General features: G+C 39.5%; 1 protein-coding gene across 1 annotated transcript in view; it reads left to right on the top strand.

The window, feature by feature from the left end:
- Positions 1-17536, top strand: part of DENND6A (DENN domain containing 6A) — a 40184-nt gene that overhangs the window by 18328 nt on the left and 4320 nt on the right. Inside the window, exons 9-17 of the mRNA XM_065407859.1 lie at positions 7007-7062; positions 7644-7766; positions 7923-8018; positions 12544-12638; positions 14723-14788; positions 14890-14954; positions 15668-15757; positions 16467-16520; positions 16611-16720. Coding sequence (XP_065263931.1) covers positions 7007-7062; positions 7644-7766; positions 7923-8018; positions 12544-12638; positions 14723-14788; positions 14890-14954; positions 15668-15757; positions 16467-16520; positions 16611-16720 — 755 coding nt within the window. The remainder of the gene's footprint in view (positions 1-7006; positions 7063-7643; positions 7767-7922; positions 8019-12543; positions 12639-14722; positions 14789-14889; positions 14955-15667; positions 15758-16466; positions 16521-16610; positions 16721-17536) is intronic.

The following is a 17536-nucleotide window of genomic DNA, read 5'->3' as shown; positions in this document are numbered from 1 at the left end:
GAGAGAGAGATGGATTTCCCTGACTCTCAGCAGGGAAGCTGGGCACAGACCCCAGTTCGAGAACAAAGGACTTGGATGTGTAAGGTTAGGGGATAAAGGGTTGGCTTCTACAATGAATCTGGGCTCTCACCTGGAAACTGGCAAAGGAAGTCAGACTGAGAGAGAAACAGCACCTGAACAAGGGGTTCACTATAGTGTGGCTGGGACTCTGGGCTAACCAGAATGAACTACTTCAACCTTCATTTCTCTGTGCTAACCTAAGGATTGCGATGCTGTGTGCCAGGTAACGAATAAATGGTTACCTCCTTTTAAAAAGGTTGACTGTCGCATTGAGAGCGTGACGCTCTGAAGAGGCACAGTACAAGCCTCCTGCAAGACTGGTTTGGCTGGATTTGCTGCAGTGAGCCATGAGTGAGAGATGGGGATGCTGGTGCTGAAGGCCCACTCTTAGAGGCCACAGGCCTGCCCATATGGAACTGTGTGGGCCCTTGGGGTCCGGCACACCAAGGAGTCACTCCTAGGAGACTGATAACACTGTTCTACAGCCAAAATGCTTCTGAAATAAATGTAGTCAAACTTTACTAATTCTGGGTCACTGAGAATGAAAATGATGCTTAAAATTGTTGATTGGCTCTAGCTTTCAAGATATGCTATTGGGTCAGTATATACGACCCTTGACTTGGGAATGGCGGAGGATAAGTGAGTTATAAAGGGAAGGGATCTCAATTTAAACCAGAAATGACTAAAATACATCTTTGACTGGATCTAGGAATAAATCTATGACTGGGTTTGGACAGTACTTGCTTTTTAGGCAAAACAATGAATGATGCAATCTGAAGCTGGTATTGCGTCATACATGATATGAATTGCATCATGTTATTCCTAGAAGTCATGGATGATGCAATCAGAACGAAGCTTACATCACTCTGCTGAACAAATTGCCCTATATCAGCTCTAGAAATCATACAGTGTCGTGCTCTCTTATTTGTCAGTGTTTGATTTTGCAAAGGGACACATTTCTGTTTAGCCAAAGTGAGCAGAGATGCCTCGTACTTGTGTGAACAGTGCAGATAACTTCTGCTATGTTTGTGGTGAAGTGACTTTTGCATCACAAAAGCGCAGTATAACCACTATGGTTAAGAAAGCCTATCACCTTTATTTTGGCTGCAAAATTGGAGATCAGGACAGGAGGTGTGCCCCACACATATGCTGCAACACTTGTGCAACAAATCTTCACCAGTGGTTGAACAGGAAAAGGAAATCTAGGCCTTTTGCAGTGCCAATGATTTGGAGAGAGCCAACAGATTATACCAGCAATTGTTACTTCTGCATGGTGCCTCCAGTTGGGAAAGGTGTGTCAAAGAAGGAAAAAGTGGACTGTGCATTATCCAAACATTCCATCAGCTATACGCCCAGTACCCCACGGAGAAGGACTGCCGGTTCCTGATGCACCAGAATCATTCTCACTTGAGTCAGACGAGGAAGAGGAAGAGGATGAAACTTCTGGTCCTGAACCATCAATGTCACAGGACCCACATTTTCTCCCATCCTCCTCCTCTGAACCACACCTCATAACACAAGGTGAACTGAATGACCTTGTCAGGGATTTGGAACTACCCAAGAGTAAGGCAGAGCTGTTGGGCTCCAGACTACAGCAGTGGAATCTCCTGGCAGGTGACGTTAGGGTTTCCATGTTCCGTGACCGTCAAAAGGATCTTGTCCCATTCTTCTTCATGGAAGGTGATCTTGTAGCCTGCAACAACATCGAGGGTGTGATGGCAGCCCTCAACATCGTTCACGATCCAGATGAGTGGAGTCTGTTCATTGATTCATTGAAGACGAGTCTTAAAGCTGTTTTACTGCATAATGGCAATGTTTTGCCATCAATTCCAGTTGGTCATGCAGTCCATATGAAGGAAACCTATGATAACATGAAACAACTTTTGAGGTGCATAAACTATGACCAACATCAGTGGCAGCTTTGTGGCGATTTGAAGGTTGTTGCTCTCTTGCTTGGTCTGCAGACTGGATACACAAAGTACTGCTGTTTTCTCTGCGAATGGGATAGTCGTGCAAGAGATTCCCACTACATCAAGAAAGATTGGCCACTGCGACAGTCATTGGAGCCTGGGAGGAAAAGTGTTCAGCATCCACCACTTGTTGAATTAAGGAAGATTTTGTTACCACCCTTACACATCAAGCTGGCTCTGATGAAGAACTTTGTCAAGGCCATTGACAAAACACAAGCAGCTTTCAAGTACCTCCGTGGAAAATTTCCAAGGTTAAGTGAAGCTAAGATAAAGGAAGGTGTCTTTGTTGGTCCTCAGATTCGTGAACATCTTCGAGAAGATGCATTTGACCATGCACTGCATGGCAAGGAAAAGACGGTATGGAAAGCCTTCCAGTTAGTGGCAATAAATTTTCTCGGAAACAACAAGGCAGACAACTACAGGTTGTTGGTGGAAAACCTCCTCAAGGCATACAAAAGCCTTGGTTGCAACATGTCACTAAAGATACATTTTTTGCACTCTCATCTAGATTTTTTTCCACCGAACTGCGGAGCAGTGAGCAGCGAGCACGGCGAGCGATTTCACCAGGACATTGCAACAATGGAGAAACGCTATCAGGGCAAATGGAGCCCATCAATGCTTGCAGACTATTGCTGGACAGTGACAAGAGATGCTCCGTTTAATGAATACAAGAGACAAGCCAAGAAGCGCCGAGTAGACACTGAATAGGACTAAACTATGTACGTAATAGTTTTTTGCCTTTTGTTTCATAATAAATTTTATTTATATAACCCTTTTGCTGATTTTTAAAGTGTTACATAAACAGGACAGGTGAAATATTATCATGTAAAGCAACCATAAACACATGAAAAGACCTAGGTTTACAATTTATGATTAAAACTCTACTATCTACACAATATACATAGACATAAAATGTAAAAACTTAAATATCTTAGAAACAGTAGCCAATCAGTTGTTTTAATTGTCATATTTGAATTCAGCACATCAAAATACATAATAAATAGCACATTTTATCTCTGAAGCAGATGACTTCTCAAAAATTGTAGACCAGTGTAACCAGCTGGGGCATAGACCAGACCCTGTGACTCCGTGACAGTGCCATAAACCAAGAAGTAAGGACACTTTCCCTATATACTATTTTCATTTTCAGTGGCTTATAAAGGGAGTGGTGGTTTTGTCACAGTGGTAAAATCCGATTAGTAGGTACCAATTTGTAAAAGGTCACAGAGGAGTCATGGAATTTGTTGTGGATGAGCTAATGGTTAGGGCACTAGCCTGGGATTTGAGAGACCTGGATTCAGTTCTCTGCTCTGCCAGAGACTTCCTGTGTGACCTTGGGCAAGTCAGTTAGCCTCTCTGTGCCTCAGTTCCCTATCTGTAAAAATTGGAACTAATAATACTTCCCTACTTTACGGGACTGTTGTGAGGGTAAATACGCTATAGATTGTGAAGCACTTTGCGATCTGCTGCTGATAAGTAGTATACAAAAGATAGGTATTATTATTTATTAATTAATAAATTAGATAACCCTTTCCCAATTCTAGGTGCTTATGGCAATTGCAATAAGCAAAACAAAACACTGAATATGGCTACTTATCTAACAGTTTGAGAATTCAATGCCAATAAAATCATCTGTAATTCTACTATTTTAAACCCCTCCATAAAAACTCAGGAGTATATTTTCTTCCTGTGCCCCTTCTCTAAGGGCTGGTCCATACTAACCCCCACTTCGAACTAAGATACGCAACTTCAGCTACGTGAATAACATAGCTGAAGTCGAAGTACCTTAGTTCGAACTTACCACGGGTCCAGATGCGGCAGGCAGGCTCCCCCGTCGACTGCGCGTACTCCTCTCGCAGAGCAGGAGTACCGGCGTCGATGGCGAGCACTTCCGGGATCGATTTATCGCGTCTAGTCAAGACGCGATAAATCGATCCCAGAAGATCGATTGCTTACCGCCGGACCCGGAGGTAAGGGTACGTCTTCACTTACATCCGGGTCCGGATGTAAGCAATCGGTTTTCTGAGTTCGATTTATCGCGTCTGGTTAAGACGCGATAAATCGATCCCGGATCGATCCCGGAAGTGCCCCGGATCGATCCCGGAAGTGCTCGCCTTCGACGCTGGTACTCCAGCTCGGCGAGCGGAGTACACAGCATCGACGGGGGAGCCTTCCTGCCGCGTCTGGACCGCGGTAACTTCGGACTAAGGTACTTCGAATTCAGCTACGTTATTAACGTAGCTGAATTTGCGTACCTTAGTCCGAAGTGGGGGGGTTAGTGTAGACCAGGCCTTAGTATAGACGTACCCTAATTGTGTCCTGATGGCAATCAAGTGCAGGCTCTCTTAGACCAAGGAGCAAGTTCCAAGGTTGAAAACTCCTTCCAGAAAATATCCTGCCAGCGGCCCCTTTTTTGATCAAGGGGTTTATGATACAGAGGCCCAGTGGTGGTTCACTACTCTGTGTCAGCATCTCCTGTCAGGCCTGACATACTCATTACATCTGAGTCCTGATAGATACCTAAAAGGTGGCATGTAATATATTACTGGAAGATTAATAACTCACTGATCATTAATATTCTTGTGTGATGTATGTAGGGGTGTGTACAGAGAGTTATAAATATGTGCTAGAATTATCTTCTTAATGTGTTTGGCAAGCAGTGCATAAGCTCAGTCTGCCTTAGGCAAAGGAATATGTATTTGCTTCTATGATCAGCCTGGTTGTCAGGCAGATACAATGAAGGCACATTTACATCTAAGGTAAACAAAACTATCAATCTAACAAGTAGGGGAGAAGACAGCATGGCTCTACCTGCAAGCAGGAAAGAGAAGCTTGGTGTGGGCTTACTCTTCAAATAATATATTTAAAAGGTTTATTGTCAGAGCATCAAATGATAAGCAGTTGATCAACTGATTTATAATACGGTAACACTGTATACAAAGTGTAGCGTGTAAGGTCTTCTATGAAAGTCTGTGACACACTGATGATTAATATCATTGTGGGATGTATGTATAACACTGAGGAACTGTGGATACTAACTGATATTGTGCTTTAAAGTCTGTGACCAAACAAAGGGAGAAACAGGAGGGAAGGCAACTATCTACCTGTCTCAAGTGAAAATTAAGCAGTGTGGAATCAAAACAATGGAAGCTCTGTTTACGTACAAATCAGCAGGGGAAGGGGAAGAATAGCAAGAAGCCTTCCTGGCTCTTGAAACAGAGATAATAAACTTTGAGCTGATATAAGAAGGGCAAAAAAGTCATTTGAGTTATCCATCACTTGGGGGATTCAAGGGGAGAGAGCCCTTGAAGTCACAGAACACTGAGTCCTTCAACCAAAGGGTTGAAGTCACTGGGACTGAATATAGGCGAAAAACATACTTAAGCAAATGATAATCCTTGCCTATGTTACACCGTCAACCTGTGGAACGCTTTGCCAGAGGATGTTGTGAAGGCCAAGACTATTACAGGGTTCAAAAAAGAACTGGATAAATTCATGGAGGATAGGTCCATCAATGGCTATTAGCCAGAATGGGCAGGGATGGTGTCCCTAGCCTCTGTTTGCCGGAGGCTGGGCAGCAGGGGATGGATCACTTGATTACCTGTTCTGTTCATTCTCTCTGAAGCACCTGGCATTGGCCACTGTCGGAAGACGGGATACTGGGCTAGATAGACCTTTGGTTTGACCTAGTATGGCAGTTCTTATGTACTCGTAAAAGCATACTTTTACTTTTGTTTGTAACCATTGCTATCTTTACTCCTTATACTTGGTATGACTTAAACCAATGACTTCTTGTTTAATAAACTTGTTTTATTTTTGCTATAAAACAATTCAGTGCTGTGATTGAAATAAGAGTGTTTGTCAAACCCTGGTTAAATTAATGAGCTGCAGTGTATTGTCTCTTTAAAGGAACAATTAATTTAATTACTTCTGTGAGTGTTCCAGGAGAGGGCTTTTCACTATTTGTTACCTGTAAGGCAAGGTTTGGACAGGAAGAGTCCTGAAGAGTTTGCTGGCAAGGCACACAAGCTGGTGTGTCAGGGAATTGCCACGCAATTTAGCAGTAGCAAAACTCTTATTTGCTCAGGCTAAGAGGGGTAACACGGTAACTCACAATTCTGGGAATCCCAGCAGATTCTAATCTGTCTAATTGGCAGAGGATTTTGGGAAAATTTTGGATTGGAAGAGTGGCGTGGTTACTTTTCAAAAAGAACAAGGCAGTGGAAATCAGGGTGTGATCTGGATGCTTGTATGCTGGCTGTTGGCATCAAGGCTGAGAGCCACAGCAGTGTAGCATTTAAGGCACCCAGAGTTGCTGGGCAGGTGGTGTCACAACCCCTTACTGGTCTGGGTTGAACCCTAAAACATCAGAGGGCTGTTAGTTCAAGCAGCTTAGTTGATACCTTTACAGTTGACACCCATAGAGAGAGGTTACCAAGTGAAAAACCATTTAAGGCTCAAAGACAAAACCATCGTTGCTTTAACCATTGCCTTAAACTTCCCCTGGAAACTACTCAAAAGCAACTGCAGGCTCTGGAGCAAGGTTCCTTTAAATAAGTCAAATTTCTTCACATTGATTTCAGGATGCGGGCAGGTGGAGTGCAGCTTCCTCAGCATTTGGCTATTGGGGAGCTGACTCAAAAATTACTGTTTAGGGGACAAACCCCTAAAAGTTCCATATTTGGTCACAGAAGCCATGGATATGATAACCCCCTGGTTTATATTTTCTCCTAAATCTCATGGGCTGAAATGTCTTAAACGTTTGGTATCATCCCTGGGCTAAAACTTGACAATTGCAACAAACTTAATGGATATTTACTTTATCCTTGGCACAGGTCAATAACTAATATGGATGTGACACAGTCATATCCTGCTTTTCAGTTTTGGCCCACTGTCTGTAAACATTTGAGGGCAACTTTTATTCAATACTTTAAATTGTTTTATACTGACTAAAAAGTTAATTTTCTGCCTTTCAGGAAGACACACAAATCTCCATTGCTTTACCTACTGTTCATGAAGTGGATCTTTTCAGGTAAGAATTTGGCCTTATTTTTCAGTAGTATTGGCCTGAGTGTGATTTGTGAATATTCAAAAGGAGCTTCATGAAACATGACTCTCTAGTTAACCAACTAATTTTAGCAGCATCTTTGCAAATAGTTGTTAAGGCATTGTTTGCATTAAGATGACTTAAGGAAAGTACATCTAACACTGGTTGAAAGTAACTACAATAAGTAGCAAGGTCTATATACACCTCTACCTCGATATAATGCTGTCCTCGGGAGCCAAAAAATCTTACCGCGTTATAGCTGAAACCACGTTATATTGAACTTGCTTTGATCCACTGGAGTGCGCAGCCCGCCCACCCGGAGCACTGCTTTACCACGTTATATCCGAATTCGTGTTATATCGGGTCGCATTATATCGAGGTAGAGGTGTAATTGAATATTTATTTATGGGAAAACTGTTCTAATAACTTGAAAAGCAGGTAAAATGTTTACTATAGTTTTTAAACGTCCTTTATCTAGTTCTGTCCTTTTAACTGGAATTTGTATTCATTCTGGTGATAAGTATATTGAAAGTGTTTATATGCTCTTTCTATAAATCTGTTTGCAGATGTTTCTGTCCAGTATTCTTTCACATTCAGATGCTTTGGGAACTAGTGTTATTAGGAGAACCGGTTGTTGTTATGGCACCATCACCTTCTGAATCTTCAGATACTGTTCTGGCACTTGTTAGGTAAATATGATAGAGCATCCTTACAGTTCAAGTTCTGTTGATTTAAGAAGAATATTGAATAGCATCTAATGAAGCTCTAGAAATTTGACATTTATTAGTGAAATATTGTATCTTTATGTATATACTTATTTAACCTTCTATGTTTCTGTTCCACAGTTGTATTTCACCTTTGAAGTACTGCAGTGATTTTAGGCCCTACTTCACTATACATGACAGTGAATTCAAAGAATATACCACTCGTACACAGGCCCCGTAAGTAAGATTGATTACAGGTGTAAAAGTTGATGATCAGGTCATTCTTGCACCATAACAGTGGCTTAAAGTGGAAACCGAAAAAGAATAAATCTAATTTTTTGAGACTTTGGTTCTGGACATTTTGGAAAGAAAACCCCTTCTTTTTGGTGTTGTGACACAGCAGGTTATAGTTAACTATTTTATACAAAATGGGGAATAAACTCGCTAGGCATTAGTACTGCTGAAAACGATCTGGCAGTTATGTTGGATCACAAATTGAATATGAGTCAACAATTTGATGCAGTTGTGAAAAAGGCAAATATCCTTCTGTGTTTATTAACGGGAGTATCTGTTCCACTCAGCTCTGTAGTGGTGAGGCCTGAGCTGAAGTATTTTGTTCAGTTTTACGCCCTGCTCTCTAAGAAAGATGCGGACAGATTGGAGAGAGTCCTGAGGAGACCAAGGAATATGATAAAGGGTTTAGAAAACATAATCTATGAAGAAGAGTTAAAAACATAAAACAAAACTGAGCATGCTTAGTCTTGAGAAAAGACAACTGAGGGGGGACCTGATCAGTCTTCAGGTATGTTAAGGGCTGTTAAAAAGAGGATGGTGATCAATTGTTCTTCATGTCCATTGAAGGAAGGACAAGAGAAAATGGGTTTAGTCTGCAGCAAGAGAGATTTAGATTAGATATTAGGAAAAACTTTCTAACTATAAGGGTAATTAAGTTCTGGAACAGGCTTCCAAGGGAGGTTGTGGAATCCTCATCATTGGAGGCATTTGTTCAGCCTGTTCTTAAAAATCTGTCAGGGATGGTTTAGGTATACTTGATTCTGTCTCTCGAGGTCCCTTCCATCCCTTCGTTTATATGATTCTATTTTAATTGTGGTTAATCCTACTATTTAAGAGAAAAAGAAGAGCTGAAACCTGTGGCATAATGTTAGTCATCTCATATTTAGAATCATACTTGAAGTCAGTGGGACGTCTGTGTACCTGATTGGTGAAAGGGTTGAATCCTGAAGGAGAAAAGATGCTTTGCTCTTCAGTAAGGGCTTGTCTGCATGGGGAAACTGACCCCAGAGTAGGTACAGCAGAACAAATTATTCTGTAATAGTTATTCCAGAATAGTTCCTCATGGAGTTGGTATATTCTGGAATAAAAGTCACTTTATTCCAAAATAATTACTGCATAAAATGACTAATTTTGGAATAGAGCATCCATACAAGGGTCTATCCTGGAATAGCTATTGTATAATAGCTTATTTCACAACAGCTATTCCATTAAATTTCCACGTGTAGACAAAATTTAAGAAAAAGTTTGTGCTTTCCTCAATGAACCTGTGTGAATGTATCAGTCATATTTGTGGATTTTAGTATTTGGGAAATATCATTTGAAATCTTGAATTTTCATAATTGCTCTTAGACCAAATTGTGGCACTTCAGATCCATATTCAAATGTTGGTAACCAGATCATATATTTATATTCAAAATAAGTATTTTATTGAAATATTACAACTTAATCAATGATTGATTGTTTGCATTAGACTTACTGATCATTTTCTGAACAAGGTTCCTTTAAAGCGTGAGCAACTGGTGACTGTTCTGCTGAAATTTTTTCTTCTTTAATAAAAAAAAAAACAAAACCTTCTCAGAAAACACAGTAATGGAAAAGCATCCAAACTTGGACACTATATTTGTGGTCCGTTTATTTTTAGCAAATAAATTGCAAACTGAATAACCAGTCGCATGGAATCCAAAGTAGTGTTCGTCTAAACTTTAGTGACCCATGTTTAAAAATATCATCTGTTCATGTACACGAGAGAGAAATGCATTCTTCTGGTTTTCTTCATTAAAAAAATTAGAGACTGGAAAAGGCCTTTATTTCTGAGAGTCCCTTGTTCTAAAGATGGTGAATTCTGACAATAGAGTTTCCATGCAGTGCTTCAGCACCCAGGGTAAAAAGAGTGATAGCGTGTTTTTGTCTTACCATTTTTCTGTGAGAGTTCATTTGAAAAAGACAAAAATACCCTATCACAAAACGATCACTCCACATCTGACCTCTCAGTCCTCAAAGGAAACCTGCACAAACACCTTCAAAAGACAAGCTTGGGAGCTTAAATTCATAACTTGGCTAGACACTGAAAATAATAGACTTAATAGAGCCACTCGTTTTGTTTCACTGCAATAATCTGTAACCCACTAACCCACCTTTGCCCTATGACTGCAGTAGTCAGTTGCCCACTTTATCATGTGTTAACTCCTTATGCTTAACAGTCTGTTCCATATTGTATTTAGTTGTGACACTCCAATTACTTTTACCAGACCTGAAGAAGAACTCTGAAGAAGAAGCTTGAAAACTTCTCTTTCACCAACGAAAATTGGTCTGATAAAAGATATTACCTCACTAATCTTGTCTCTCTTATATACTGGGACCAACAGGGCTACAACAACAGTGCAAACAAAAAAGGAAAAAATTATTAACAGTGAAATACATTGAATTATGCAATGGTCTCCTAACACCTGGGACTTCTTCAGTCTAGTTTTAGAAAGCACAGTGTTTTCTAATAGCAAACAATCATGCATCAGCAGGGAAATAGGCTAGATGATCTAATAAGTTTCTCCCCTCTTAAATTCCTGGTCATCTGGAGGAGCAATAGGTCATTTGACAAAGGACATGGACTGACACAAGTTTTAAAGTAATAACTGCTTGTCATAGTAAAACCTTGAAGTAGCAATTTGACTTTTAGATACACACAAGATCAAATTGCTGTTATATCTATGTAAATCCAGACAAATTCCGTAGATTTGGGTAGTTATTCCAGGGTTGTACCAGTGCAACTGAGGAGAACTTAGGCTAGAATCGGTATAACATGAGACTTGGCAGGAGTGCTGTCTTATTACAGTATAGACTTTAAATAAGGTTATGTCTACTCTTGGAATTATTAATATTTGAAATTATGAATATTGCTATCGGAAATCACCAAATACTAATTTAACCATAAATTGCTTTATTAAATCCAAAGGCCAAATGATATTTATACAATTGCTCTTAATATGCCTAAAAAGCTAAATAATAAACAGTTCTCTACATCCAAACAGTAACAAAACATTATAAGCATTTGATCAAGATACTTACAAACTGGCTAGACCCAGGGTGCTTAGATCTGTATTAGTCAGCTCCAACGTGATCAGGCAGGTATTGGCAATGAACCCTTTAAGAGTTTACTTTCTATACCCTTTAACAAACAAGTGATGTCATTGCCAGTTACTGACTTCAGTTAACAACCAATTTGAGACAGTTCACTCTTATTTCCAGTCTTAATCCAGATAAAATTTACAATCTCCTTTCTTTCTAAGGCAGCAGTCCTCAACCTTTTGAGAGTCACCCCCCCCACTTACCCCTGTCCATGCTCTCTCTCTTCCCCCCCCCCCCCCCCCCCGGGCCGGGAGCGGGACTGCGGACAGGGGCCGAGGTTCGGATGGGAGTGGAGCCACAGCCAGGCTGTGGTGGCAGCTGGGCCCGTGGCCAGGTGAACTTCCACTCTTAGCCTTGCCCCCAGTCTCGGCCCCAGTTCGGGAATGGAGCCACAGCCAGTGGCTGAGGCTGGGGGCTGGCGCAGGACCAGGAGTGGAGTTGCAGCTGGGCCATGGTGGGGGCATGCCGGGCCCCCAGCCAGGTGTGGAGCCACACCGAGGCTGGGGACAGGGCCAGGTGAGGGGACCGGAGTAGCTGGGGATATGGCTGGGGGTGGGACTGGAGCAGAGCTGGGGGTGGGGAGAGGCTAGGTGGCAGTCCCTCCACGCCTCCCTACTGGGGTGCTCCCCACACTTTGGAGCCCTCTGTCCTAAAGCCTTTCCTTGGCTCCCTCATGCTGTTCAACGGTTTTCCCATTGCATCTGGGTTCACATAGGCTTTAACATTGAGGTGTGGGTTGGGGAAGAGCCATGTTGGCTCATTTTAAGACAGATTCTCTGTTTGGTTTAAAACAATCTGCAGTCACCTGTATCAGTCAGAGGCCTTCTTTTTAGAAATTTCCCCTTATTTCATTAATGATTTGAACCAGGCGTCCTCCCTACTTCGTTCCTCTATCTCTCATTATTTTCAAGGCCTTCCTTCTACTTGCTAGTCTGGGCCTTTCTTTACAACACATATATATTTCCTTAACCAAACTTAAGCTAACTTTAATTCTTTAATTTCATAATTATCCTACATCTACACTATCAGATGGTGGGGGTGACTCCCATGCTTGCGTATACGTACTTGTGCCAGCTTGAGTATGTGTATGCTTGCAGGGAAATTGCATCCCTAGTGTATACATAGCCTATGATGTGTATGTTCTGCAATCCTCTGAAAGCTGAGACTTTGGGAAATGCTGTTTAAAAAAAATAAGTGTTTCATATGGTTAATTATTTCTTTGTGTTGGTATTTAATTTCTAACTCTTAAGAATAAGTTCAAGTTAGAATAATATTTGATATCTAAATTTGAGTGGCAAAAACTGTTGCTCTCTTGATTGAAGAATTTCTGTTCTTCTTTTTCTAGGCCTACTGTCATTTTAGGAGTGACAAACCCTTTTTTTGCTAAAACACTCCAGCACTGGCCACACATTGTCCGAATAGGAGAGATTAAACTTCCAGGTAAAACATAAGCTGTACTACAGAACTCTGCTTCAAAGTGTAAAAAATATTTACTTTTCATTTTTTACCTTTAGTGATGTCCTGAACACTAATAAAGGGATAACTTAATCTAAATGCTTTGTGAGCCAGTTTCCAGGATTGAGTTTATTATGCAAAACCGTGTTAACCATGTTTCTCATGAAATTTAAGGATGTTAAATGAACTCAAACTCTCAAAAATATTCTAGGGGTGGTACTTAACGTAAAGTCCATCTAGCATTCTATTTTTCTGTCTTCAAGGTAGGAGGTAATGATACTTATTACCTCCTGTGTTTTTATCTTTAAAAACTCAAACAATTCTGTTTTCATACCTCTGCCAAGAAAATAATAGCTGAAACTTTTGCTAATGTGTCACTCATGAAATTCAGTTAGTTTCTGATGTTGGTTTGTTTTAGAATAAGTAGAACTCAGTAAGAGCTTGTCTATTTCAAACAGGAGTACCTCGAAGCATAATACAAAACCAGTAAAGCACTGTAGCAGTGTCCACACAGAGCATTACTGCTCAGCAGGCTAGTGTGCTGTAGAGTCACACCCGGGTTTACTGCACGCTAATGTTCTGTGTAGACAACCCCTAAGAATAACAGTCATTAAAATTGCACAGAAAATTACCCTGCATAAAACTAGCTAATGGTGCCACTGTTTTTAGAAACTATGCATTTGCTGGCATGATTTTTTTAAATTACTTAGAGTTTTGTAATATGCTCTTTAAGTCATTATAGTTCTTAACATTGTATGACTATTTTTATACAAATGGAAATTTCTGTCCACTTATCTTTTGGATAGCAAAGAAATTTTCAGCCAACCAGTAATAAGGTCATAAAGTGCTATGTGTGTGTCCTCCTTTGCATTGATACATTATTTTGCTCTGGGCCAAGAATGCAGGAATCATTTCAGGCAGAGTATTTCAGCATGAAATCCATTTTTCATGGGAAGATATTTAGTAGTATTCCACCTTCTGGAGTATAACTGTCATTATTGGCCTAGGAACTGTCTTCCCCAGAACTAGGGAAGTTTTTTGAAATGAGAGGAAAGATGACTTTGATAGAGAGTTTTAAAGTATCCTACGGCCATGAATAGCCACCCCCTAGTGAAAGTAGCAAAAAGATTTGTTTAAAGTCAAATTTTCAGACCTCTTCAAAATCCGTGTGCACCGTCAGATTAGCTTGAAAACTAGTATGCCATTTCAGGGACCAGGATACAGTTTGTGGTGCAGATGTGTAATCATTTGGTCAAGCAGTTCCTGAGAAACAGCTACCCCGACCCTATTTTAAAAACTTCAGCTTTAACTCTTTTCTTGGGCAAAGATAGGGGAAAGTCTATGAAGAGTGTCCATATAGAACTTACAATACTGCACTAGCTGGCCCATTTAGAAATCTAGTGTCGAGCTCCGAAACCTAATAGCAACATTGTCAGACTTTATTTTTTGGTTCTACAGAGTAGCACTAGGCTGCTACGTGCTATGCATAGAGCACCAACATGGTGTGGAGGAAAAGGGAGAGAACATCTTCCACAAAATATTAGTAGTAGCCTCGGGAGGATGCACTGGCCTTGGATCTCTCCCTAATAATATTTCTGTACACTTGACAACCCTTAATATTATATCGACCAAATTGTGAAGCACTATTACTGAAGATATGCACCCTATAGGAATCAAAGGGAGATGGGCTAAAATTTAGGAGATGAATGGAGAACGCAATCCTCTTGCTATAGGGGTAATATTTTTTTTAACCATTTGTATCATTCTGAATCAAATGGCCACAGTTTCTAATTTCCTCCAATATAGAGGATTTTTAATATTTTTTATTTTAATGCAATTTTGTTCAATGGAAAGTCTGCAAGACTTAGTTTATCTATTACATTTTCATGTATATATTTTAGTTGGGATGCTTACCTACACTTCTGATATCTCGTGTCATTAGGCAATGTACTGAATAAAAATAAGGATTTGTAAATACATGTGTTATTTTGTATTATACAACGTATTAATTGTGCATGCACCCAAAGAAAAGATTTTTAAGGTGGTGGTGATTTTAAATATTTTGGCAGGTGAAGTTCCAAAGCAAGTGAAAGTGAAAAAGCTGAAGAACCTAAAGACTTTGGATTCTAAACCTGGTAATAAGCTTGATCATCATAAAAACATAAGCCTTACCATTTTCTTTACTAAAAATGCATACCCTAGTTGTTTTTTTGGCTGTATTCTTTTTTTCTTCCAGGTGTTTATACATCTTATAAGCCATACTTGAACAGAGATGAAGAAATCATAAAACAGTTACAAAAGGTAAACTTGGAGATCTGTTTATTTAAACTGTTTTGTATGCTGGTAGATCTTTTTCTTCATATATGGGTCATCAAGTATGTAGACAGAACTCTCAGAGACTAAAACAAAAAACTCTGAAAATATGAACTTGGACACTTATGTCTTTGCCCTGCCTGAACTGATTCAAGCATTGTCGTCTAGGAGCATTTGTTTTCCTGTCAGCAGTTGTAGTCGTGCTTTTTTAAAAAAATAAATAAATAAATAAAATTGAATGGTGGAATTTAAAAAAATTAGGGTAAGAATCCAGAGAGTTTAGATGATTAACCAAAGTCTGTCCATGCTTTTTCAAACCTCTTTGGCCTAGAAATCTCTTGTGTGAGTTTTCTCAACTCAAAATTTCCTAGCTTTGACTGGTTTATGGTTATTCTCAGAATATTTTTTTCTCCTAGTGTTTCGGTTTCCTTTCCTAGATGAACTTGAAATACAGAGACCATGTAAAAACATAATAAAAAAGAAACAGAAATCACTGTGATCTATATTAAGACTATTAAAATGCAACACAATTAATAGTGTTAGTGATTTCTCTACAGCAATGCCTTAAGTCTGTTTTAAATAGGTGTACATCAGTGGAGTGTGAAGCTGGTCTTTGGTGTGTCTCCTAATTGTTTAGTAATTAAGAAATCTTTTTGTCATATGTTGAAATAATAAATTATTACTGTGGTTGCTTCTTACAGGGTGTACAACAGAAACGTCCTGCAGAAGCCCAAAGTGTAATTCTTAGACGTTATTTCTTGGAACTGACACAAAGCTTCATCATTCCATTAGTAAGATGACATATGTAATATTTGTTGGCCAACACCTATGATAAAAATATATTTCTTCAGTATAAAAGCTATTGTCATAATTTATTTCAAATAACTAGAGTTCAGGACTACTTTTGTGATTTTATTTTTTAAACATATAGTTGGTCCTGCAGTTTTAAATTTTCTCAGGTGTACTAGGAAGATGATGATGGTGGGTTAGTAGTCTAAGCATCAGATTTGAAGCATTTTAAACTCCCTGAAACCACAGGTTCAGATCCCAGTACGGTACATTTATCTGTGTATCCGTAAAGGCAGATACTGTGAGGTAGTCTTTCAGATGAGACCTCAGCAGTAGAGATCCTGTCTGTTCTGAAATGACACTAATGATTCCATAGCTTTTTTTACTTTGAGTACTTCCTCTAACTCTTCACATATTCTTTGAATAAATTTTCTCTCCCCACACTGTTGAACATGCTGTCAACTGCTTAGTTGTCTCCTTTAATCCCAGAGCTGGCTGGATTTCAATGGTATTGAATGTACATAGTTTATAAATCACTTTGTGATGAGAAGAGCTATATAAATATATATTATTATAGTTTGTTATGATAGCTAAGAAGACTGTTCTAGGCAGCCTGTTTCAACCAAGTGGCATATTACTGCGAATTGATTAAAAATACAGTGGCTCCAAGATCAGGATTTTTTTTCTTTAACTATTTTTCTTCCTTCTCAGGAACGTTATGTGGCAAGCCTGATGCCCCTGCAAAAGAGCATATCTCCATGGAAGGTAAGGAAATACTCCTTGAATGAGCTGAAAATGTTTGTGACTAAAGAAAACTCATACTGTAAGCTGCCAAAAACTTGGTTTCTTTTGTAGAGTCCACCACAGTTGAGACAATTCAGCCAAGAAGACTTTATGAAAACACTTGAGAAAGCAGGACCACAGCTCACCTCTGGATTAAAGGGAGACTGGATAGGACTTTACAGGTCACTTTTTAAAATGAGAGACCAATTTGTATGTAAATACAGTGATGCATAACATGTACATGCCCTTTTTCTTTTGGGGGCAAATCTAATTGTTGTTATAACTGAATATTATGCAAAAGGATTTATTTTCATAGTTCTTTGTGTTTAATCAAACAAATTCATAATGTTTAGCAAACTTTAAATATCCATTTAGATATGCCCCTCTGGGTAACCTGTTAATGGTTTTCATGTGACAGTGCAAAGTATTATAGATCACTATATTCTAGTATTAAAAAAATTACTAGATAAATGGGAAGAAAAGCTTTTCAGTAGGGAGCTCTAAATAGCTGAATGTGAGATCTCATAGTTTCATTATGGTAAGTCTTATATTCTGGACTAATTTTATCCCCAGAACATCTCTTCTGTCTATTTGGCTGCAATTGTAGTACCTTCTCAAATGAGAAGTTAAGATGCACAGTTTTCCTGATGGAATGGCCAGCAAGAGATGCTGGGTAAAGCACCTCTTTCACTCCATTTTTTTATACATCATAATGCTTTGATACTACAGGGGGATCCAGTGGATATAGCATACTTGGATTTTCAGAAAGCCTTTGACAAGGTCCCTCACCAAAGGCTCTTAAGCAAAGTAAGCTGTCATGGGTAAGAAGGAACTTCCTCTCATGGATTGGTAACTGGTTAAAAGATAGGAAACAAAGGATAGGAATAAATGGTCAGTTTTCAGAATGGAGAGAGGTAAATAGTGGTGTCCCCCAGGGGTCTGTTCTGGGACCAGTTTTATTCAACATATTCATAAATGATCTGGAAAAAGGGGTAAAC

Source organism: Emys orbicularis, chromosome 7, assembly GCF_028017835.1.
Source record: "Emys orbicularis isolate rEmyOrb1 chromosome 7, rEmyOrb1.hap1, whole genome shotgun sequence".
In the NCBI taxonomy this organism is placed as follows: domain Eukaryota; kingdom Metazoa; phylum Chordata; order Testudines; family Emydidae; genus Emys; species Emys orbicularis.
The sequence above is the reverse complement of the archived record's forward strand: the minus strand, read 5'-3'. Positions and strand labels throughout refer to the sequence as shown.